Raw genomic sequence first — 24,070 nt, 5'->3', positions numbered from 1 at the left:
CCCCTTGATCTCAGGCTGTCCTCCCTACCACGTGCACACTCCCCTTGATCTCTGGCTGTCCTCCCTACCATGTGCAGACTCCCCTTGATCTCAGGTTATTCTTGCCAAGTTTTAGAGTTTTTTATTATAAGGTACACACATTCACTTTGTTCTGGTGCCTACCAGGCACTGTGGTTAACTAGAGACAACTGCCTCCCACATTCCTAGGAGAGAAAATAGCATTTGTAGTGAAAAAGTTTCAGTTCCTAGTTGACATTTGTAAAGAAAACATCTAAAAAGCATGTTCATGGTCAGTTCTGAGATACTTTGGGAAACAGTTTAAATTCTGCAAGGTGGGGTGGAGAATGCACGTTAGTGTGTGCTTACTCACAGGTGTGGATGTCTGTACAGAAAACAACAATGGGAGCCTCCCTAGGTACCTCCTCAGTGGCAGGCCTTCTTCCTGGGTGGCAGTCTTGTTCTAGAGAGCTTATTTGTTATTTGAAGGATGGCTTTGTCATTGTGGGCTTTGCTCATTAGAAGTGGCTAGATACATTTCCTGTTTTCAGGGCCTCTAACATTTTCACTCCCCAGACAGAGCAGAGGAGGGGTGTGGCAGGAACTCTTGAAGTATCCCCATGGAGATGAGGGTCTGCCCCACCCTGCAGGTGTAGTCTCAGGTTGGCCACTTTCCGTCAGGGACCCTGAGAACCGAGGGATGCTGTTGTGGAGAGGCAGTGCTTGTGTAGCTAGCTGGAGTTGACTCTAGGCCCATAAATTGGCCTGTGACTAACTGCAGTGGCATTTAAAGCAGGCTGCCTGTGAATTTTAAGTGATGCCTCATTGAGACAGTTGCTTCAGAGCAGGCCATGGGATCTTAGAGCTGAGGGGCAACCTGGGGTCAGGGTAGCTAACCACTGATTTGCAGGCTCTCTGCAGTACTGCAGACAGCAGGCCAAGATGGGCTCTTTGCTAGATATTTATCACTTCTCTCCCTGTGACAAGGGCTTTTGGTTACCATAGCTAGAGCTGTAAGATGATGTTTATGCTATTTCTCTATATTACTTTTTTATTATATACTATTTCTGCTGCAAATAGTCATAAATATGCTTACAGTTTTGACTGCATTATGACACGTTGCTGTAAGTAGTCTCACGTACACTTTGGGTTGCAAGGCTGAGCAATTCATATTCTTCTTACGGCATTTCTCCTGGTGTGTGTTAGTTCCTGGTAACAGTGTCTGATTCTTTTTTTCTGAACCGATGGACTTTCCCCATGTGACTTCCTAAATCCCATAATGCTGAGTTGTGGAAGAGACCTTGTGTGGACCCTCTTTGCACCTCATTCTGTGTGAGCCTTCTTAGGGTGCTGTCTGCAGGTCTTAAGTTGCCCTCCCAGCATCTGCTCACACTGCTTATCTTAACGTCGCAGGTGTGCCAGGGTAGATGTGAAATGGGAAACTCTCTTCCATTATGGACTCTGCCCTGTGGCCTGGGCCTGGCTGCTTAAGCCGATGCCTGTTTCCATGGGGCAATGGCAGATGGTGCTGTCAGTTACTATACCACCCAACGTTGGTGGTAACCTGCCCCTGACATCTGCCAACAGACTCCTCTGGGCATGTTTCTGTGGGTCAGCATTTCTCTGATATTCTAGACTGAGCAGTAGAGGCAGTAGGCCTGCCCCTTTCATGCCAGGTTCGGTGGCCTCACATCTCATTACTTTCTGGGATACTGCCTGGTGCTGATTAAGACATGGTCACTGACATCTTTGTTAGGGAACAGCTACCCCAGGTCATTTGTCCACCTTGCCTTTCTCTCACCTAAAAGGATTGTCAAGAGATCCTGGGTAGTGGGCAGTAGCCCGCTCTGCTCCTCAGGACCACTGTTCTCTTGGATTCCTAACACCTGTGGTTATCTGCTTAAGACCAATACACACCGATAGCTGAATTGTACACTTTAAATTGGTGTTATGCAAGTTACATAGCAATGAAAGAGTTTAAAGTGTGTGCCTGTTGGCTCTTGCCATGGGCTGTGTCTGTAGGAGGTTTGTCTGTCACACGGGAGGGATGGTATTAGATGGTAAGCTCAGGGGTGGAAGGCTGGTGACAGTTTCAGTGTGTTGCCACCCGATGCCAGACCTGGGGTGGGTATCTCTTATGGGCTTCTCTAGTGTCCCTGTGTTGGTCCTAGAGTTTTTCTGTTGCCCCAACTGTTTGTATGTGAAGGCTGTCTCACTTAGGCTGAGTTCTAGCCAGCACAGGAGGACGGCCCTAAACTGGCTGCTTTGCCCATGAGGCAAAATGAGTCTTCTTCCATGGATTTGGATGTGAGTAGAGTAGAACATTGATCAGAAGTCCACAGCTCAGAGGGGGCATGATAGCAGCTGGGGAGGAGACACAAGTAAGCTCAGATGTCTCAGAGTGTGTTGCTATTGGCTGGGGAGAGAAGGGAGTCAGGTGGGAGGAGGTCATTGCTTAGCACAGAGCAGTCTCTGGTTTTAGGCCCTTCCTTTGTGCATGATATCAAGTTATAGAAATGGATACTTGAAATAGACAGTGCTAACAAGCTGACAGGAACTTCCCAGAGTCCCTCATTTTGCATATTCAGTGTTGGATGTGCAGGAGAGCCTTGCTCTGTTGGGCTGGCCTTGTCTCACTGTGTCGGGCTCCATGGGTGCAGCACCCCCCTCTCCACAGGCCAAGGGCATAATCAAGGGCCAGATGTGCTTCCTGTACATTGTCCTTCGCTGTTTGCAGAAATAATGTGGGTGCTGTGTGGGCTGGCATTTCTGGCTGGCCTGGCCTGCCCAAAATGAGGAGGAGGTAGAAAGACAAGGGTGCCGAGGCCCTTTGGAGGCTCCATTTTCTTGCAGGGTCCTCAGGGAAAGACAGCTCTGCTTCTGCTGGCCCAGGGCCCAGGCAGCTGCTTCTGCATATCTTTGGCTTGGTTCTTTTGAGGTGATGCTAAGTTCTCACTACTCATTTTCTTGAGGCTTAGCAGGTTTTTTTGCCCAGGTGTGCTGGAGAGCTAAGTGGGAGCCAGAGCCAAGGAGTCGGTTAACTTAGTCTCCTGACTCAGAGATAAAGACACTCCCCTCAAGAGGGCCATGGATTCCAGACCAGAAGTGCTCCCCCAGCTCATTGTCTGCTCTTCGGGCAGTGTTTCTCAATCTGTGTGCCCTCTGAAGTCCTTTCCTCTTATTCTGAATCCTTGAAAAGCTTTCTTCTAGCTATCTGTGACATGTCTTCTGGGTGTCCCCCACCCTCTGAATGTCCCTGCCATGGTTCCGTTCTCTTTTATAACATCTACTAAAGTGAATCTCTCGACTTTTCTTTAGAAATCTCTGTTTATTCTGAGCCAACGTTTTCCCACTCTTGAGCTTTGCTCCTCAGCACCCTCAGTGCTTCTGACCTCTGCCTCTCCTGACTCGCTCCATCTGAAATGAACCCATTTCAGTGTAGAGATCATGGACTTGGGTTGAGAGTTGGTGTAGAGTCCTTTCCTCATCTGTACAGTGGGATGCGAACTGTCCTGCAGGGTGCCATGTCATCACTGGGATGATGCCTGCCATTGGCACCATGCCATGGCCGTGTTCACCATGTTAGACTTTCCACCATTGGGACAGAGATACTCTAGAAAACAACTTAGGGAAGTAGTTGTATGTGTTCATGGTTGACTCTGTTGCATTGAGTCTGCGAACAACATGGCGGTTGAAGCCTGTGGTTATTGGGAAGCAGAGCGGACAGGCAGCCAGAGCAAGGCATGTATTTTCGTTCTCCAGCATGCACCCCTAGTGACCTACTTCTTCTGTTCAGAAATGCCACCATGTGATGACCCTTTCACTAGAGTGATCCGCTGATTAGGGCAACACCTGTCACTTCCCAAGGCTCACCAGCTGCCAGCACACACACCCCCTGCATATGAATCTGCAGGGACTTTGCATATCCAGCTGTGTTAGTAGAGGCTCAGGCCTTCCTTCTCTCCATAGATTCTGTTTTGTAGTAGCCTAGGTTACAAATCCTCCTGTCTCAGCCTCCCGGATGCTGGGATTAAAGGCGTGTGCTAGCACACCTAGCACTGGCAGTCTTCTTGGCCGACTGCTTAGATTTAAGTGTTACTAGTATTTAGGAAAAGCCTGATGGCCTTTGTCAACCATTCCCATGCTTATTCTAGTGACAGCCAACCTGGCCCTGTTCTTTCACAGTGCCTGTGTTGGCCTATTGTTCTTCCTGCTTTCCCACGCTCCTGCCTTTGTTCAGAGTTCTTCTCTGTGTCAACCTGGATTGACTTCCAGTCAGTACCCTCAGCTTTTTTCTCCCTGTTCATTCCCTGTCCTCCAAGGAGGGGAGTCACACTGAGATCCGATCTTTCTCTGCAACTTTCATAGTCACCTTTTGCTTCCAGAAGAGAGCTTAGCTTCCTACTGAGCCCTGCCGAACTACAGTCCTGTCCATACTTTTGTTCTGTGCAGTGGGAACCTGCTGGTCTGGACTGTCCTTGTTCTCTGCAGATTCCTGTGAATATTAACTATTAAGGTTGTGTTTAGATAATAGAAGGCTCTTAGGACACCGTGACAAGAGGGACACAAGAGCAGGAGTTAGCATCTGATTCCTTCCCCCATTTTCCATGGTCCCAGTGTCACAAGGAAGCCTTATTCTTGTGCCAGCTACAGTACCCTGTTGATGCCTCCACACAGGCTGAGCACTGACCCAAGTGCTTCAGTTTCTGGTTACCTCTTGTCCTGACATGATCACGCACCATACCTCCTTGTTGACTTTGAATAGTGTGTCACTTGGTTACTTACCTACCTACAGGTGTGAATAGTAACCTTCCTAGGGTGGGGGCTCCTTGGCATACCTGGAGCCCTGTGGTGGTTTGAATGAAATTGGCTCTTGATGTGGGAGGTCCTTATGTGTATGTGTTGCTTTTATTGGTTGATGAATAAAGATGTTTCAGGCAATGGTTTAGCAGAGTAATGCCAGGTGGGAAATCTGAACAGAGAGAGAGAGAGAGAGAGAGAGAGAGAGAGAGAGAGAGAGAGAGAGAGAGAAGGTGGAGTCAGAGAGACACCATGTAGCCACAGTCTTGTGGCAATATAAGACTAATAGAAATGGGTTAATTTAATAGTTAGAGCTAACCAGTAAGAAGCCTAAGACATCGACTAAACAATTATAACTGATAATAAGCCTCAGAGTGGTTATTTCATAAGCAGCTGTGGGAACTATCAAGCAGACCCGGTATGTAAAGAGAAACCAGTCCAGTGGAACCAGGTGAGATCTTCTGTTTACAGGCTCCCATAGGGTGATAGGGAATGGTATTTTTAGGAGGGGTGGCTTTGTTTCAGGAAGTGTGTCACTGGGGGCAGACTTTTAAGTTTTCAAATGCTGAGCAAGGCCCAGTGTCACTCTCTCTTCCTGCTGTCTACTGATTTTGATGTAGAGCTATTAGCTCCTTCCCCAGAACCATGTCTACCTTCATGCCTCCATACTTCCTGCCGTGACAGTAATGGACTAAGCCTTTGAACCTGTAAGCCAGCCCCAATTAAATGTTTTCCTTTATAAAAGTTGCTGTCCTTATGGTGTCTCTTTATAATAACAGAAACCCTAACTAAGATAAGCCCCGATTTCTTACCTGTTTCATCAGCCCACATCCTCATGGGACTTGTGAGCAGGGTACACATAGGCTTGGAAGCAGGTCACCTAGTACTTGTACAAATGGAAGTGAGCAGAAAGCCCAGGGCTCCAGAGAGAAAGGAATGTTCACTTCAGCATGGGGGAAGAGGAGGCCTAAGGCCCCTGAGAGGACGGTGTGCTCACTTCAGCACTGCTTCCAGTAGGATCATTGTGGGGTCCACAGGATGACTTTCTGGGCTCAGGAGTAGACCTCTGGGTGGGAACCTGGGACAGACCGTTTTAGATAGATGTATGCTGATGCTGTCCTGAGCCAGAGTCTGTCCAGTGATTTATGGACTGGTGGGTGGGGACTCTGGCCAGTTCCTGGCTGCTTCAGCTGTCTCACTGCCACCCGAGCTGGCTCTCAGAGCATCACAGGTGACATCGATTGCAGAGAATGAAGGAATATGTTGCTCTGCCTTTGTAATGATATTGAGTACTTATCTGAAGTTAATTGGGCTTTTCATCGACAAGGTTGTCTCTGGTCTTCAAGTGTAACCAGCTTCCTGCTGGTGGACTCTTCAGGCACATGTGACATCCAGGGATGTGCTCCTGGTCTTTCGGCTACAGAAAGAAAGCAGTCAGAGGGAATCCCTCTAGAGTGCTTGGGCACACCTCTGTCCTCCCACAGTTGTCTAGGGCTCTGGACTGAGGGCCTTCTGCAGATGGTGGTGTTAGGATGCTCAAATGCATGGGCGCTGGAGTGAACAGGTATGGATGGGCTAGAGTCCTGACTCTCTGCACCAACAGGATGTAAGCAGTGTTTAGGAGCCTGTATCCTGCCTTGTGTATGATGGCATCAGTACAAGGGAGTGACCAGCCACCAGGAACTGTTGTCAGCAGGTGGTCCACCTCAGTGGGGTGAGACTAAGTATAGCTCTCTGTTCTTGCCCTCCTCCCCCTCCCTACATACACAAATATTATAATACAGGATATTGTGTGCTGAAATTCTAGGAGGCTCAGGGTCTGTCTTCAATGGCTCTTACTGGAAAGCACAAATGGGAGTCTCAAGCTCCTAATTTGTTTGTAAGGATTTAGAATTTTAGCATGAAATAGCAGTAGCCTTTCCTTTAATTAAATGCTATGCAGCATTGGCTGTGAGATCAATGTATTGAAGGGAAAACCAGTGTAATTAGACCTTGTGAAGTGACTAACAGGTGATTAGGGCTCTTGCAGTCTGGGAAGAGGAAGCTGGTTCACAAGGCGCCCATTAGTTGTACTTTGCTTTTCCCTACTGTGGTCTTTGGAAGGCTCTCAGTTCTCCTTCATCATCTCGGGTGTGTTTTCAGATATCCCTTAAGTAGCAGCTTTCATTTAGGACCTTTACGATAAAGAACACCCCTTCAAAATAGAAGTTTCACCTATATAGATCTCTAGGTCAGGCCAAATGGGAGGCCTGGAGGTCACAGTATCAAATAGAAAAACTCTGATTCTGCATTATAATATTTGCATGTGTGTATGTGGAATAGAGGGAGGGGAGATGGGGGAGGAGAGAGGGAGGAGAAGAACTGAGCGAGAAACATCTCTTTTCTAAATGTGTAAGCAGTGTTGTGATGGGTATTAAGTGCTTGTTTGTACTGTGCATGATTTCAGAGTCCTAGGAACAAAGCTTATTGTCCGGGAGTGGGACAATTTTAGATGAACTGGTATGCAGGTTAGAGGAGCCTTCCACAGAGATCCACTTAGTGTCACCTCTACCTGCCTTCCACTTGGTGAAGGGTGGAGTGGTCCTTGAGCTCCTCTTGGAACTCTGTACTGGTTGCTCATCTTGTGGCTAGTCACATCCAGATTCAGATGGCTCTGCCCCCTGTGCAGGGGAAGCCCTCCTGTCAGGAACAAAAGCTGCTTGCCAAAGCCTGGCCTCTTGTACTCTCTATTGCAAAGCTTCCATCTTCCAGATCCACCTTCCTGAGAAGGTGGTGTGGTTTGAGGGCTAGATCACATGCCAGAGAATCTTCAGTTTCTCTAGTGTGTGCAGAGCTGTGCAGCCACTGAGGTCAATCTCCGAACATCTTCACCACTTCCCCAAGGGACTATGTACTCCTTTGTCTTTCCCCACTTTCCCACCTCTTCTTCCCTCAGCTAGGCAGCCACTGCTGGTCTGAATTTGCCTATTGTGAACATTTTTATGAAGGGAACCATAAGTAGATGACCTTTGCAGACTGGCTTCTTTCACCCAGCACATTGTTTCCAAGGTTTATCCACCTTGCCAAATGCAAACTTAATATTCCATTGTACAATGGTTTGAATGTATCTTCCAAAGGTCCCTGTGTTAAATACTTGGTTCCCTCAGCCTGTGGTACTTTTGGGGGAGGGTGTCACCAAACAATTAAGAGATGGTACCTACTGGATCTCATGGTCAGTGGAAGTTATGCCCTCCAAGAGAATGTGAGGATTCCAGCTCTTTCCTTTTCCTCTTTCTCAGCCTGGCTGTGAGGTGAACAATTCTGTCATGACCTGCTGCGTTGTTACAGGGTCCAAAGTGACAAGGCCAACAAACCATGACCTGAAATTGTTAGCTTAAGCCATGGTGACCTTTTTCTCTAAGGAGCTGATCATCTTGGTGGTTGCCACAGTGGAAAGGTGACCCATGTGGTATGCAGGCTGCAGTCTGTGTATCCATTCATCCTCTGACGGACATTTGGATGTTTCTGCTTTATGTCCAGTGAATAGCACTGCTGAGAGCATTCAAACGTACATTTCTGTAAGATTTGTTTTCAGCGCTCTTGGATTGGTATTGAGGGTGTCTAATGTGTTGAGGGCTGGCAGACTGTTTCCTATTGTGCCATTTTTTTTTTACACTCACCAGCAGTGTGTGAGGCTTCTGAATTCCCCGAATTTGGAAATTTTAGCTATTGCGTGTAAAGTGGCTCCTCCTGTCAGTGTGATTTTGAGTGTCTCTTCATGTGCTTTTTTGGCTGTCTGTATTTCCATGGATAAATGCCTCTTCATATTCTTTTCATTTTTTATTGGGTTGCATGTCTTTCCACTATTGACACTCATGGTGTTTGCTTTATTATTTTCTTTTCAGTACTGGGGGTCACATCTCACTTTTTGCATGCTGGGCACACACTCCATCCCATAGCTCCTGGGCAGCTATTCTCCAAGCTCCTGACATTTAGTTGTACTCTGGGTTTAGGTTGGCCACTGTGAGGATGGGACTGTAGTCCTACAGGTTGGGGCAGCAGGGACGGCGGCTTTGGGCCAGCAGGTTGCAGGTCACGTGGCACTGCTTCCTGGTCCAACAGCTGTGACCTGTGTGTTGTTTGGGTAGCACCAAGCTGGGTCCAGTGCCACAGGTTGGTGTTCAGCAGTGATATTCTAGCCTGGACTCCTTCTAGATGCCTCCTTCACTGATTCGGAAGAAGAGCAACAGGGAGGAAGCTCTTAGCAAGGACACTAGAGGGACATGTTTCCAGGGCTTGCAAGAGATAGCCGTAGTATCCTTGATGACAGGCTGAGGAGAGAGAGGCAGGGCACCCAGAGGAGGTGACACAGAAACTGTTTTCCCATGTGCCTCCAAAACACTTTGTTTCAGTAGGATTGTTCCCTACTGTTAAGGTGTATTCTCTCTCTATACATTATTAAAAACAAACTTCATGGAACTGTTCAAAGCAGAAAAACATCAACTAGAACAATAGCAGAGGACAGAAAAAAAACTTCTTGGAGCACCTGCCTCGCACATGCCAGCAAGCAGGACAGACTGGCATGCTTCTAGAGATTTCACCTGAGTCACCATGGTTTGTGGCAGAAAGCAATGTTCCTGCTGTTGTCTGCCCTCCGCAGAAGAGGAGCCTTTTTGTGGGCAGCTAGCACAGGACCTGGGCTAGGTGTCTCCCACATTTATGTACCAATGTTGCAGGAGCTCTGACATCCAGGGTCACAGAGTCTGAACCACTACAAAGCTAACAGCCCAGGCTGGGCCGATCTCCAAAGTAACAGAGAAGGCCTTCGGAGATGTCACTGAAGGTGGCAGTTCAAAGATGAACCAGGCTTTTCCAAGAAGAGAAAAGAGATACATGTCAACATAGTATATTTGATGGTTAACATTGTCAAATTGATGGGATCTAGAATATATAGAAGACAGACCTCTGGGTGTGCTCAAGAATGGGTGTTTAGACAGATCACTGAGATGGGGAGACCAGCCCTAAATGGGGAGCCTCAGTCCATCCATGGGCTGGGGTCCCAGACTGAGTAAAAAGGAGAGAGTGAGCTGAGCCTCAGCATTCTTCTCTTTCAGCTTCCTGACTCATTGTAACCAGCCATGGCATTCTCCTGCCATCATGCGTTCCCTGCCATGATGGACTGTGCCCTCACTGTGAGCCAGAGTCAAGCCGTCCTTCCTTACACTACTTTTGCCAGGGACGGTTACAGTGATGACTACAGTGTGTTGTTGTGCTGGTTAGTTGAGTGTCAGCTTGACACAGACTAGAGTAATTTGAGAGACAGGAACCTCGGCTGAGGAAACGCCTCTGTAAGATCCAACTGTGGACAGCGTTGTATAGCATTTTCTTAATTAATGATTAATATGAGAGGGCCAGTCCATTGTGGGTGGTGTCTCTCCTATGCTGGTGGTCCTGGGTGCTATAAGAAAGCAGGCTGAGCAAGCCAGTAAGCAGTACCCCTCCACGGCCTCTGCATCAGCTTCTGCCTCCAGGTTTCTGCCTTGCCTTCCATTGATGATGAGCAGTGATGTGGAAGCCTAAGTCAAATAAATCCTTTCCTCCAACTTGCTTTTGGCCATGGTGTTTCATCGGAGGAATAGTAACCCTAAGACAGTTACTAAGTGTGGTAGAGGTAGATGTCTTTCTTCATGCTTGGTTCTGTGGGTAACCTTGTTAGATCCACAGCCATCCAAGCATTGAGGCTAATGGCACCCAGGATGAACTGGTATAGTAGGTTAGTAGGTTAGTACTAGCTAGACTCTAGTACTTTTGTCATTGCCTTTATTGTAGTTATGATTAATCTGAGCCCCATAGTGGAGTTTTAGAACTGTTCCTGGAACCAAAGGAGCCATGCCATGTACTTTTCTGTGATGTGAGATGTTTCAGCACTGTAGTGGGTTTCCAGGCTTGTCCCCTGCTTCCTGCCCCTCCTGACCCCCTCTCCACCCCTTTGCATCAGTTTCCTGGGCCAAGTAGTGGCCAGTCTCCCCTGGAAAGCCTTTCCTAGGCCATGGCTGCTTTTCCCTGGACACTGTGTGTCCACTTCTCCCCACCAGGTCCCAGTTCCACCGAGCCTGCCTGAGGGATGTCTGCTGGAGGGGTTACCCAGAAACTTGCTATAGTTCATCCTGGGGTACCGCTAACTTCAGTGACAGAAATTCTTTGAGAATGTTAGCAATCTGTGGCTATAACACTCTGAACATGCTGATCTCATCTGAAAATCTTAGAAAACTGACTTTTGCTTAACCCTAGGGTAATAAGTGCCAAAGGATCGGCTTCTGTGTTGCAGACAGAACACTAGGCCAGTGTGTGGGCAGCCATGCTTGGATGGGCATTAGTGTGTGCTGAGCTGTGGCACAAGGGTCTGGCTTTCCAGTTGCTCTGGGTGCAGTTGAAACAGTTCCCAGGCTACCATGTAGGTAGGGAAAGTTAAATTAATCTGCTGGCATCTTACTGCATTGAGAAATTGGGAATGAGAGTTTGGAAGGTTGAGGCAGAAGACAGGAGTCCAGTGCTGGAGAGGAGGAAGCCAGTGTGAGGAAAAGGACACCTCAGGGTCCCTGGTCTAAGCAGAGAGTCCAGAGCTGTAGGGAACTGAGTGTTGGAGAGAGGGAATACAGAGCCTAGTCAGGAGCCTGTGCCTCCAGCCCGCTGGAGGAGGAGATCATGCTGACTGGCACAGACCTGGTGCTATTATTACACAGGCATTGATTGATACCAGCACATTAAGTATTCAACACGGTAACCAGCATGCAGTGAGACATGAACATGTGACTCACAGGCAGATGAAAAGCCAGGGATTAGAAGAAACAAGACTCCCAAGTCAACAATAAAACATTGACGCACCCAGTAAGAGGTGTGTAGATGTCAGCGCCTCACAGAAGGTTCAAAAGTGGCCCCAACATGAGAGTCTGCACAGCGCTCAGGGTGATCAGTCATCACAGGACTGATTAACTCACAGCAGATGCTGGTTAACACTCTTGTAACGGCTCAAATGGAAAATCTTGACCAGGATGTTCAGACTCTGGAACTTTGGTCTATTGTTGGGGGATATGCAATACAGTACAGCACCTTGGAGAACCTTCTTAGGGAAAACTGCTTCCTGGAGAGGGGGCAGGTGCTCAGGACACTGCCCTACGGAGTCAGGTTGTCTCCACAGAGGAGGGAAGTGAGTGGTGATGGACACTGTCAGGAGTTGTAGATCTGACAGGACTTGGCTGGGCCTGGATAGCTGCAGTTTGCCTCATACACGGCTGGTGTGAATGTAAATTAATACAGCCCCTGTGGATCAGTATGGAAATTCCTCTAAAAATTAAAAGTGGAACTAGCATGTTGCCCAGCCATACCTGAGTATGAACCTGAAGGCATCTACATCAGCTTACCACAGATAACTGCAAGTCCATGTCCACTGTAGCCCTGTTCACAGTACCTTAGATGCCCATCGATGAATGATACAGAAAACTTAGGATGAACCCACAGTGGAGTCTGATCAGCGTGAATGTTTCTAAAAAAGGGCAATTTGGGAGAAGATAAGGGAGACCAGCAGGGAGGGGGCAAGGTCAGAAGAGGGCAATGTAGGAGTACTGAGGTCAAGACCATGAAGTACTTACATGAGAACATAAAAACATACCATGTTGTGTAGTGAATGTGTGTTAATTGTAAAAGGCTGGGGATGAAGGTGCCTGAGCTGCAGAATCTTGCTATTCTGCAGAGACTGGTGGGGCTTCTCTATAATGGGAGTCTTCTACTGGCCTGACTAGTGCCCCAGCCCTCCCAACACCAGCTGTGCTGTGCTCTGTTCTGTCCTTCACATCTGCTTAGGTGGGCTTATCCCGTGTCCACACAAACAGGGATCTGGTCTTCCTGGTGGCAGTTTTGTGTTTCTCGGTGCAGAGTCCCGTCTCTACCAACGGACACATTACTTGCTCCTGGTGGTTTGCTCATAGCGCTCTCTGCTATGAAGTCCTCGGGCATAGCCCTTACTTGGTTTTGGAAACAAAACCATAGGCTTCCTCAGTAAAGTGGCTGTTCAGAGGTTTTAAAAAATCGGATCCAGTAAAAATTACCCCAGTCTGTACTCACAGCAAACTATCAGAGAGCAGCTCTGTGCCCAGTCTTTCAATATTGGGTGTCGTGGTTCATTTACAATTTAGTTCAACCTTATTTTAGGGGATTTTTTATTTAAATGTGTAGTGCTTTGGTCACATCACAGATTTTCTACCTTGCTTTTATATAGCCACTGCCATGTGTTATGGGAATCTTCATGTTTTCTATGGGCAGTTTGTCTTTTAACTTGTGTTTGTGCTCTTTATGTATGAGTAGTGTGAGACTTTTTATACACTGCACGAAACTGTCAAGTCTGCCACCCGCTGTTTGAATAATTGACTTCTTTACACTGTATAGTTACATCCCAACTTGTATACTTAGTTTATTAATCTTTTCAATTGTAGTTTCTGAGAGTCATGTTTTGGAGGGCCTTTCCCCATACAGTACAGCAGAAGATTCTGTTTTTGTCTTGTGCGTTAGACTTTCCTTTACACACAGAGACTGCCAGGCTGCCCTCATTCAGATTTGTTATCATTCGGACTTAGTTTTCTGGTAAGACACAGTCTCATCTAGAAACGGGGGCAGGGTTGTGTGAATGTCGTTTTATCATTTTATCACATCTCGGTGTTCATGTGTTCGCAGGTTTGATTTGAACCATTATTCCTGCCTTGCGGGTCTCTTCCCTTTGTCTCTCACAGAAGGTCCTATCTTCATGTCTGTAATTCTGTCATAGATGACGTTAACTGTTGCTGCAAATCTCTTCATAAGTTTTAGTTTTTAAGAAGATTTTATTTTAAAAGACTTATTTTTATTATTTTAAATTATGTGTAGGTATCTGTCTGCATGTGTGTTTGCGCATGTGAGTGCTGGTGGCCAGAGGGACCAGAGGCATCAGATTCTCTGGAGCTGAAGTTCCAGATGGTTGTGAGCCACTTGATGTGGATACTGGGAAATGAACTTGACTCCTCTGGAGGAGCAATATTAACCGCTGAGCAATCTCTCTAGCGCCACATTCTTTATTTTATTTATTGTATGGTGTGTGGTATGCATGTCTTGCATGTCTGTGCACGTGTGCATAGAGGCCAGAGGTTGATGTCATATTTTTTTCCTCAAAGGCTTAGGCTCAGGGATCCTCCTGGCTAGTACTCCTGGCCAGCGTGCTGGGAATCCAGTGCATGCTGCTATATAGGCACATGGGTGGTTGGATTGGAATTCGGGTCCTGAGACTTGCGTGGCAATCACTTTGTAGACAGCCATCTCCTAGCCCCACATTATTCTTTTTGAGAGTTTTATTGGCTCTCTTAGAGCCTTGCTCTTCTAGATGAGCTTGCAAATTTTTTTGGATATATCTAGCAGAGCCCATTGCAATTTTAATTCTCTTTGTGTTAAAATTACCTTTTTTTTGTGACAATTGATACTATTTTTCAGTCTGAAACCCACTTATCTATCCAACCTGGTTTGACTTGTCTTGTTCTTATTTAGCCCCCCCTCCTCTCTCTCTGGTTTTTGCTTTTCTTTCTTGCTGCCCTGTAGGCTGAGCTTCCTCAGTCTCCTTGTGTCCACTCTTGGTCCTGCAGCCTGTTGTCCATACAAGGTCAGGCTCGCATGAGCTGATGTGGTTTAGAATACTACTCTTGTTGACGCAACTTTTGTCAGTTGTCCTGTTCTCTAAGGAACCGGCCTGATCTCCGGATGTAACATTCCCCGTTTAGTTTTGTAGCTCTTCTAGGCCTTTCTTTTGAGTGGTTATGGCTTGATGTTTGCTTTGGCTGGGAGGTGAGCCCTTCCCAGTGCTGGGCATGGAGGCCACATTTGCTCTTGCTCTTGGCCATGATTTCTTTACCTCTGGCTGCCTGCCTAGCCCAGAGGAACTATACCTTAAACCTTGCTGAACATGGTACCTCCCTCTCTCCATGCTCATCTCTGAGGGAAGCCTGCCAGTTAGTTTCCTCACCTGGCCTGCATAGTTTTTAGGCTCACATTCTTCACAGTTTTTACTTCCCTATTACACAGGGAAAAGCTATTCGTTCAGGCAAGTTTGTGCACTGCCCATCCTGCTTAGTATGGACCCGCATCTCCTGGCTGGTTCTTGCTTTCTCTTCTCTAGTTGGCTGTAGGCTGCACTGGTTGTTGCTTATAATGATCCTTAGTCTCATGTCTAACTAGCACACTGTCAGAGAGAGAAAGACCGTTGCTCCCAAGAATTCCCCAAGAGTGAGACTTTCTTGGCGTTCTGAGCTGTTGTGCTATTCTCCCAGTGTCTAAGATGGAACCCCAGCTCCATTGCACATTGACCATGGGGGGGGGGCTTAGCTCTGCTTCATCTGAGTGGGGTCTGCTTGACTGGCTGCTCACCACACCTTAGCATTTCATTGTTGCTCTCGGGAATTACGGGTACTTTGCTCAGGTGGCGTTCTGCTAGGGAGGGAAAGTATGTTTGGGATATCTGTCAACTACTGGCTCTCTCCCAGTAGTACCTTCTTCACACCCATCCCTGCACCCTTGGGTGAATTTGGTGATAGATGTTATTCTTCAGATACATTACTGTGTTTGTGCCTGTTAAGACTTTCTTTGGGATCTCTGTCTGTATTTATAAGTGGTATTTGATTGTGCTACAAAGTCTTTAAGAATAGGAGTTAATACAGTGAAAAGAACCTGGTATTAAAGGGCAAGTTACTTAACCTCTGTGAAACCAGTTCTCATGCGTGGACAGGACTCATAGGCCTGATTAATCCAAGCTGCTTTGAGGAGCCAGCGAGACAATGTATGCAAAGCTCTGGGCTTGACAAAACGAGAACTTTATCTCACCCTGTATATTCACGATTCCTGACTTGGAACTTTTTTATTTATTTATTTTTTAATGTGGAGATGGGGTCAGAGAACATTAACCAAGTGTGTTTTCTCAGTGCTTTCTTCATAAACCTCAGTCAGAGACCAGTGCTGCAAGGAGGGAGAGATACTGTGAGCTTGGTTAGCAAACACAGTTATCAGCATTCGGATATTAGGCCCCTGTTCTTCATGGCATCCATGGGGAGATGGAGGAAGATTTGATGTTTTCTGAGGCCTTTGTAAATGCAGGTTATTGCTGTTGCAGTCACCCAATTACTCTCTACTTATTTTACTTAGACTTTAGTAATTGGAAAAAGATTAGATGTCAGGACTTTGCATTTTGTTGATTATATTACCAAAGTCTTCTCTGTAATCACTTCTCTTATTCCTGGTATTAATCATGAGCTCTGAGCTGTTGGAAGAGTCTAATAGTAGATTCTAATGGAAGCAAAGGAAGCAATTGGCTTTGTCTTGCTGGAGCTGGAGTGCATGGATGTCCCTGTGTACCTACATGAGCCCTCTAGCCACTCAGGAGATCAGAGACAGAACCAGGGCCCACTGTGTCATATACTCACTGCCTTGGCTGCAGGCCCCTCTCTTTTTGGTTAGTCCTTCTCTGGTTCTGCTCCTTGGTGGTATTTGTAAAGACATCCAGGTCTTGTGCTTGTCAACTGTGAAGCCCTCTTATCCTAGCTGTGTATCGTGTGGCTCACCTTTGTCAATGCTGTGTAAAGACAAATTCACCTCCCAGAAACCAGTGCTGAGAAGACATCTTGAATGGGCATTAAGAAGCAGCGAGTGGGATGGAGTGGGAGGGAGAAGAGAGTCAGCTAAGTTTTCCAAATGGAGACTTAGCTTTGTGAGTTCAAGGGGACACACAGATAGTGGAAGGGAGGAAGCTGGTATCCTGGATGCTACTGCTTCAGGGAGGAAGGGCCTCCCTATTCCAAGGTGGCATCAGAGATACCTGGCTGCCTTTGATAGACATGTCTTATCTAAGACATACAAAGACAGACAATGCTCTGTTTTGCTTTAATAGAGTGGTAACTCATTGAGGACAGTCACTCTCTGAAATGCTTTTATATTTTAGGCTTACTTTGGTTCCATTTGTAGGGCTCCCTGGCCCCCAGGGACACTGATGGGATATGGTATGATGCTTTAGAGCCACTTGTGACCTTGATTTTCTCTGTTCTGCTTTTTTTCTTCCAATAGAGGAATTACGGAAGCTGAGTTGGTCTGGAATCCCAAAGCCAGTTCGTCCAATCACATGGAAGCTTCTCTCAGTAAGTCTGTACGTCAGTGGTCAGCCTAGCCATGTCCTCCTGCATGTACCGTGGCCTGGTACCTGGCTGGAGGAGCATGGCTTGCTGGCTAACTTGTCTGTCTTGGCTGCATAATGACATAGGACTTTGCTGTGGCTGAAATGGCATTGTCTAGTTTTTGTTTAATTTCAAGGTTGGTTTGGCAAGTCTGGCAGAAAGTGAGGACAAGCAACAGCTCGTGACAGCTGTATTAGTTCACTCCAACTTCCACCAGTAAACAATCACTGTATGCGGACTTGTGACTTAGGATCTTAGAGCACAGAAGAACACACAGCTCAGAGAAAATGGGTATGTGTAAGCAAAGAACTGTTGGTAATGCTGTTATTGAATAAGAACAAGAGGAGGAGAACAAAGAGAAAGAGAAGAAAGAACAAGAAGAGAAGAGAGAGGAAAGAAGATGAGGGGGAAGAGGAAGAAGGAGGAAGGACAGGAAAAGGAAGAGGACAAGGAGGTGTGGGGCAGGAGATTTTGGAAATAGTCTTTGTGATGGAGAGTAGGTGCCAGTGCCCAGATCCAAGCTGCCAATCCAAATGTCCTTCTGGAAAAGTTCAGTGGTTGTCCATGGCTGTTTTCATGCCCTCACCTACTTAACCCTGGCTTAAAATTGGAAGCGAGCATACTTTATTGACCGTTTTCTTCTCTTTTACTTTCGTTTTAATTTTTGAAGATCAGTCATGGGGAACTCTAGGCCCCTACTCTAAATTGAGTCTGACTTTCAGTGTTTAAGAGACTTTTGTGCTAATGAGTCACAATAAATTTTCAGTTTATCACCTTGTAATCCTAAATGCAGATGCAGCTCTGAACAGCAAATATTTATTGATTAAATATCCCTTGCAATTAAGGCTAGACCCGCTGTGTTCCCTTGTACTCTCTCTTGTGGTTTTTAAGTGTTTATAACCACATTTCTAAATGCCCTGTAAGAGAGGTTATACACCCGTGATTGGTTTGTAGGAGGTTATGATGTAAATGCCTGGAAGACCCCATGTCATGGTCTTGCGTTCATCAAGCATGGACTGGTCTAGGTGAAAAGTTTCATGAGAGGCTCTTGCTCCTGCTCTTTCCTTCACTTCTGCTCCTGTGCAATTCATAGCCGCACTGCCTTGAACTTCCTAACTGCATAGTGGTTGCCGTGTCAATAATACAGAGCATCAGAGGAACAACAGGGGTTGGGGTGGGGTGAGTGGTGTGCAGCTCCACCCTGTTGGTGTCGACCTGGGAGTAGGTACATAGGAGTGCTGGCAGTGTAAACCAAAGAAAACCTGTAGGGACCTGCCTAGAAACAGTAAAGGCTATAGAGACTCTGGGGTGGCTTGAAAGAAAATAGCTCTCAAAGGGAGTGGCATTATTGGGAGGTGTGGCCTTGTTGGAGGAAGTGTGTCACTGTGGGAGTGGGCTTTGAAGTCTGTTTTGCTCAAGCTTCTCTCAGTATGACTGTTCAGTTGACTTCCTGTTGCCTGCAAGCTGAGGCTCTCAGCTTCAGCACCATGTCTGCCTGCACACCACTATGTTCCCCACCATGATGATAATGAATTGAACCTCTGAAACTGTGAGTCTCTTCAATGTTTTCCTTATAAGAGTTACCATGGTCATGATGTCTCTTCTTCATAGCAATGAAAACCCTAACTAAGACAGACCCAGATGCCTCTAGGAAGAGGTCAGGGGCTCAGACATGCAGCAGGATAAGTCCAGTACAGTTTGGCATAGTATACCTGTGAGGTATTCAGGGCTTGAGTGTCAGCCAAGAGGAGGGTTGGGATGCCTCCTTATAATGCCACTCCCTTTGAGAGCTATTTTCCTTCAAGCCACCCCAGAGTCTCTATAGCCTTTACTGTTTCTAGGCAGGTCCTCGGGTTGGTTTTGAAAGGGGGAGGCTTTACTCTGTGTTTCTAAGGCATCACAAGTGCACAAGGAGGGCAGGAGAGCTAGGGCAGGAGGGCTAGACCTGAATTGACAGATGAGAAGGTAAATGCCAGCTTAGTGAGCAGAACTGTGCTTTGCCAAGGGGTAGTTTCAGGGGAGTATAAATAGTGGAGATGCCAGGCAAGGGTCGTTGGCATGGATGCATGTTCATTCAGCACCTCTGGAGGATATCAGTATTACTTGGATGAGGGAGTTGGGAAGGTCATAAGGCTAACAGGTGCATTAGGGGTGTGGCAGGTTAGCATCATAGACTAGGCAAGTGCTCCCATTAGGCCTCTGTAGGAAGTCAGGGAGGAGGGCCAGGGATCAGGAGACCATGTGTATAGTTGACACCGAGGTAACATGGCCCTTATCCTGAAGGACTTGAGCTGGGGTGTGCAGCTGTTTCTGGAAGGAGAATAACTGTAGTTGTATTATTTTACTCTTTGCTCTTTACTCTTTGGGGGGCCTGCCACCCAGCTTCCAGATTATCGCACTGGGACTTATTCTTTCTTATGAATGCCTGGCCTTAGCTTGGCTTATTTCTAGCCAGTTTTTCTTAAATTATTCTATCTACCTTTTGTCTCAGGGCTTTTACCTTTCTCTAGTCTATATACCTTCCTTTTCTTCTTATTTCATGGCTTGCTGTGTATCTGGCTCCTGATGCCTTCTCTCCTCCTTTTCCTTCTCTTCTTTTTGTTCTTTCCTTCTGTTTATTCTCTCTGTCTGACAGTCCCACCTACCCTCTCCTGCCTCAATATTGGCCATTCAGCTCTTTATTAGAACAATCACGTGTTTTGGGCAGGCAAAGTAACAGCTTCACGGAGTTAAAAATGTGTAACATGTAAGATGCATCATTGCGTCATTAGACAAATGCTCCACAGCATAAACAGATATAGCATGTCTTAAATTAATATTTCACAAGAAATAACCTGGAAACTCATTGGTGAGTCCCTCTAGTTATTTTCTGGAGACCAATTAAACTCTGTCTCAAGCACTGTGTTTGGTGCTGAAAAAGGTCAGGGTAAGCCTGAGACTATATCCCAGCTCTCCTAGGTTCTGCACAGCACAGAGAGAATGCTCTTCCTTCTGTTACTATACAGCACAGGCCTGAGGCTGACTGCACAGAAAAGGAGCCATTTCCCTGGGACCCCGTTCCTGTGCCTCATTTGTTTCTTTATTGAATGCTCGCTGAGTGTAGGATAAGGCCTACTCAGATTTCCTTAGAAGCTGAGTTGTGTTCTCCCAGAGAATGAGCAGGTGACTGTCACCAAATAGTTCTGCACAGTGTCTGGTGGTGATGAGGTGCCTTCCAGGGCATCAGGGAAGCTGGGAGGTGTTCAAGTTGAGGCAGGGTCAGTTGGGAAGGGCTGGGAAGGAGTCAGTGGTCAAGGCTACATGTGTACGGAGGGAGTCTGGTCACTAGAGCAGGCAGAGAGACTGGCTTTCCTGCAGGGCATAGACATGGTTTCTATTGCTATGAAGAGATGCCATGACCATGGTAATGCTTAGAAAGGAAAACATTTAATAGGGGCTGGCGTACAGTTGGAGAGGTTTAGTCCATTATTGTCATGGCGGGACATGGAAGTGCAGGCAGACATGGTACTGCAGAAGCATCTGTCAGTACTGCATTGCTTGAGCATAGGAGATCTCAGAGCCCGCTCCCCTAGTGACACACTCCTCCAACAAGGCCACACCTACTCTGACAAGGCCACACCTACTCTGACAAGGCCACACCTCTTAATAGTGTCTCTCCCTATGGGCCAAGCATTCAAACACATGAGTCTTTGGGGGTCATACCTATTCAAACCACCCCACATGGGCAGTGACTTTTCTGAGAATTTGAACAATCCAGGTTGGACAAAGGTATCACATATGCATTGAACCTGGTATCCTGTGAGTCAGAGTGTCCATGGAGTACCTGACCGTAGACGGCAGGAGGAGGACATGGTCAGAGGTATGGACTCCTGACCTGGTTGTGTTTCACTGTCACAGGGTAGTGCTGATGCCCAGGCTCGGTAGTACATCCAGTTTGGACCCCAATGTTATAGGGCTCAAAGCAGTGTGGAAGACAGGACAAGGATGCTTATGAACCAGTTGGGAAGTTTGTCTCTGAAACTGCCCCAATAAGGGCAGTTGCCCAGTGGACCTGAGACACTTGAACTAGGAGACTGGCCTGGGTGGTGGGTGAGTAGGGACGAGTTCAAGGTCTGGCACATAGTGACCTTTCTCCATCATGTACATGGTTTGTCATTAGCACAAGTCTAGTGTTCATGGACAAGTGTTACTTTAATTAACGAGAGGAAATTCTGCTCTAGGGAAGTCTGGGTGTGTGGCTCTTGTTCTGAAGAAGTAGCAGAGTGCTGAGCCAGAGCACCCATTAAACAGCAGTGATAATATTTTACTTTTAAATTACATACAAGCAGCATAGGACCTTTTTCAAAATTGATCCTGAAGGGAATCATATTTTTGGCTCTTTTTTTTTTTTTTTAAAAAAAGTAACTATTTCAGAAAGTGAACAAAAACTAATTAAACATTGAACATTTATGCCAGAGAGTATATTGGCTAAAAATGACAATGAGGCTCCAGTATCAATATATCTCCTTTCAGTGTGTTGCGGTCGGTTTGCATATGAACACAGTGGGAGGGAACACATTGATTTTTGTGTCACCAGGACAGTTTGGATTTAAGTATCTGCATGCATTGTTTTACATTTATGATTAGTGTTTTTATAGCATGCTAATACAGCAATTAAGTCTTCTGTAGTTCTGTCATTTAAAATTCATTGCATACTTGAATGTATTTCATTTGCATAATTTCTAGTCTTGCTTAATTATCAAGAGGCCTCCACTTGCACATGTGTTTTTTCCTGTAGGAAGGGACTGGCAGGAGAATGGGTGGGCCTTTTATGGTGGCATTCTTGCCTTTTAGAATTTGTGTTTTATTAAGTTTATATTCTTGAAACAGGAAACTTCCTGAGATTGCTCATTCTCTTCCCTAAGGATGCTGTCAGCATTTGTGTGTGGCTGTCTACATTCCCTGTCGACCATCCTGGTGACTCCACTGTCTAGGATTGCAGACGGGGCTCGGGCCCTTCACTGTGCTGTTGGATGAGGCACCAAGCCTTTCATCTGCCAGGCTCATCCTTGGTCTTTGCCCAGCCCGGACTTACTTCTTGCACACTCCAGACTCTGTCTAGTTTTCTGTCCTCTACCATCACAATCAAACCAAGCCAAGAAACTGCGCTAACTTAGTCTCTCCCCGAGACTCTAGGACAGTTTCATTCTTCCTTGGGTTGTATCGTGTCAACATCATCCATCCATCCATCCATCCATCCATCCATCCATCCATCCATCCATCCATCCATCCATCCATCCAACATTTGCTGAGTGTTTGTTATGGGGGAACAATGTTCTAAGCCCTTGGGGGTATCTGTGAGCTGAAAGTACGTTGGGTAGGAGAAGTTGGCAGAGGTGATTGATGGGTGATGGGCAGGGTAAGAGAGCGGTCTGGGTGCTGTTTATGTTTGTGGTCCTTGTGGGCCTCACTGAGAGAGGATGTTTGAGCTAGGATTTGAGAGAGGACTGTGCAGGTGTTTGGGGACGTAGTCTGGTTCTGACTGTTTCAGTGCCATCCCTAGAGCGGGTTGGCATGAGTGATGGTGAGGGATGACTGCTCATAGCAGAAGCTGAGACAGCAGAGGGAGAATGGAGACCATAGAGGGTGTGACGTTGTGAAAGGGTTGCCCCTGGCCACAGACATCTGAATGGCAGTTATCAGACTTGATTCCTAGGTGCCAGCTGGGTCAGTGTTGTAGACCTGCTTCAGCCACACAGCCCTGCTTTTCTGCGCTGAAGCAACCAAGGAATTGGTGTGCGCTGCATACAGCTGTGTTCTTTGCAGGGTTTATTCACAGACTGTTAAGTTAAGAGTGCCTGGCCTGTGATTGGAGCTAGTGGGTCTCAGAAGAGGAAGTAGTGCGTTCAGAGGGAGACCCTGAGGCAGGGAGGTGTGATGTGTGAGGCATGTTTATTTGCTTAGAAGGCAGAGACTGTCACATTGGGAGGTAGGAACATGTGTGCCCTGGCTGGGGAAGAGGCGAGGCCAGGCAGGGCCCAGGCAACCTGGGATCATATCCTGAGTCTGAGGGGCTGTTGTAGTAAAGTGGTCTTGGGAGTTTGAGTGACTGTTATGGTAAAGTGGTCTGTTCCGGTCTCTGAAGCCTTAATGCAGAGATAAGTGTTACCAGGACAGAGAGTGGAGGAGATGGGCATGTATCTTTTGCATGGGCAGCTCTCTGCAATCTGGTTTCTCTCCAGAGTCACCTTGTTGACAGAGGACACAGGTGAGAGAAGGTCTCAGTGTGGACTGTCCCTAGACTCTCTGTGAGTTGGGCTCAGCTGGCACCTCTGATGTGGTGGGAAGGCTTTAACTCGAGTCTGACCTTATATCCTTGTGGCTCTGACCATGTCCCTGAGGTTTGGCAAGTCTGTCTTCCTATCTGAAAGCAGAAACATTGACTACCTCTAAATGGCTAGGACTAAAGTAGCCCTGAGTTGTCCTGTACATGGTGGGGCCTGTAAGGGCAGGCTGCTCATTTGTTTCTGGATGCCTAGACCTGAAATAATTGCACAGAAACTGTATTAATTGCAATACTATTTGGCAAATAGCTTAAGTGTATTTCTAGCTAGCTGTTACATTTTAAATTATCCCATTTCTATTATTTTATATTTTACTAGAAGGCTTGTGGTTTACCCACAAGTTTCCAGCATGTCTTTCTCCTGCGGTGGCTACAGGTCTCTCTGACTCTGCCTACTCTCTTGATTTCTTTTCCAGTCTAGCTATATTCTGTTAAGCCATTGGGCAAAAGCAGCTTCTTTATTAACCAATGGCAATATAACATATTCATAGCATATAGAGGGGAATTCCATATCACCTCCCCTTTTCTGTCTAAATAAAAACGAAAGTTTTAACTTTAACATGGCATGATTATATACATCAAAACAGCTATCAAGCAAGAATTATAGATACAATATTTATATCTTGTAGAAGGAGCTGCGGGCTGCTTTCTGCCACCCAGCTCCCAGCCACCGGCTAGCTTTACCCAAAATAATTACAAGGAAACTGTATTCTTTTAAACACTGCCTGGCCCGTTATAT

General features: G+C 46.6%; 1 protein-coding gene across 1 annotated transcript in view; it reads left to right on the top strand.

Moving 5' to 3' along the window:
* Nucleotides 1-24,070, top strand: part of Tbc1d22a (TBC1 domain family member 22A) — a 285,808-nt gene that overhangs the window by 67,177 nt on the left and 194,561 nt on the right. The window contains exon 5 of the mRNA XM_005354385.1: nt 16,903-16,973. Coding sequence (XP_005354442.1) covers nt 16,903-16,973 — 71 coding nt within the window. The remainder of the gene's footprint in view (nt 1-16,902; nt 16,974-24,070) is intronic.

Source organism: Microtus ochrogaster, chromosome 15 (genome assembly GCF_000317375.1).
Source record: "Microtus ochrogaster isolate Prairie Vole_2 chromosome 15, MicOch1.0, whole genome shotgun sequence".
Lineage (NCBI taxonomy): Eukaryota > Metazoa > Chordata > Mammalia > Rodentia > Cricetidae > Microtus > Microtus ochrogaster.
This window is presented reverse-complemented; position numbering and strand designations above follow the sequence as displayed.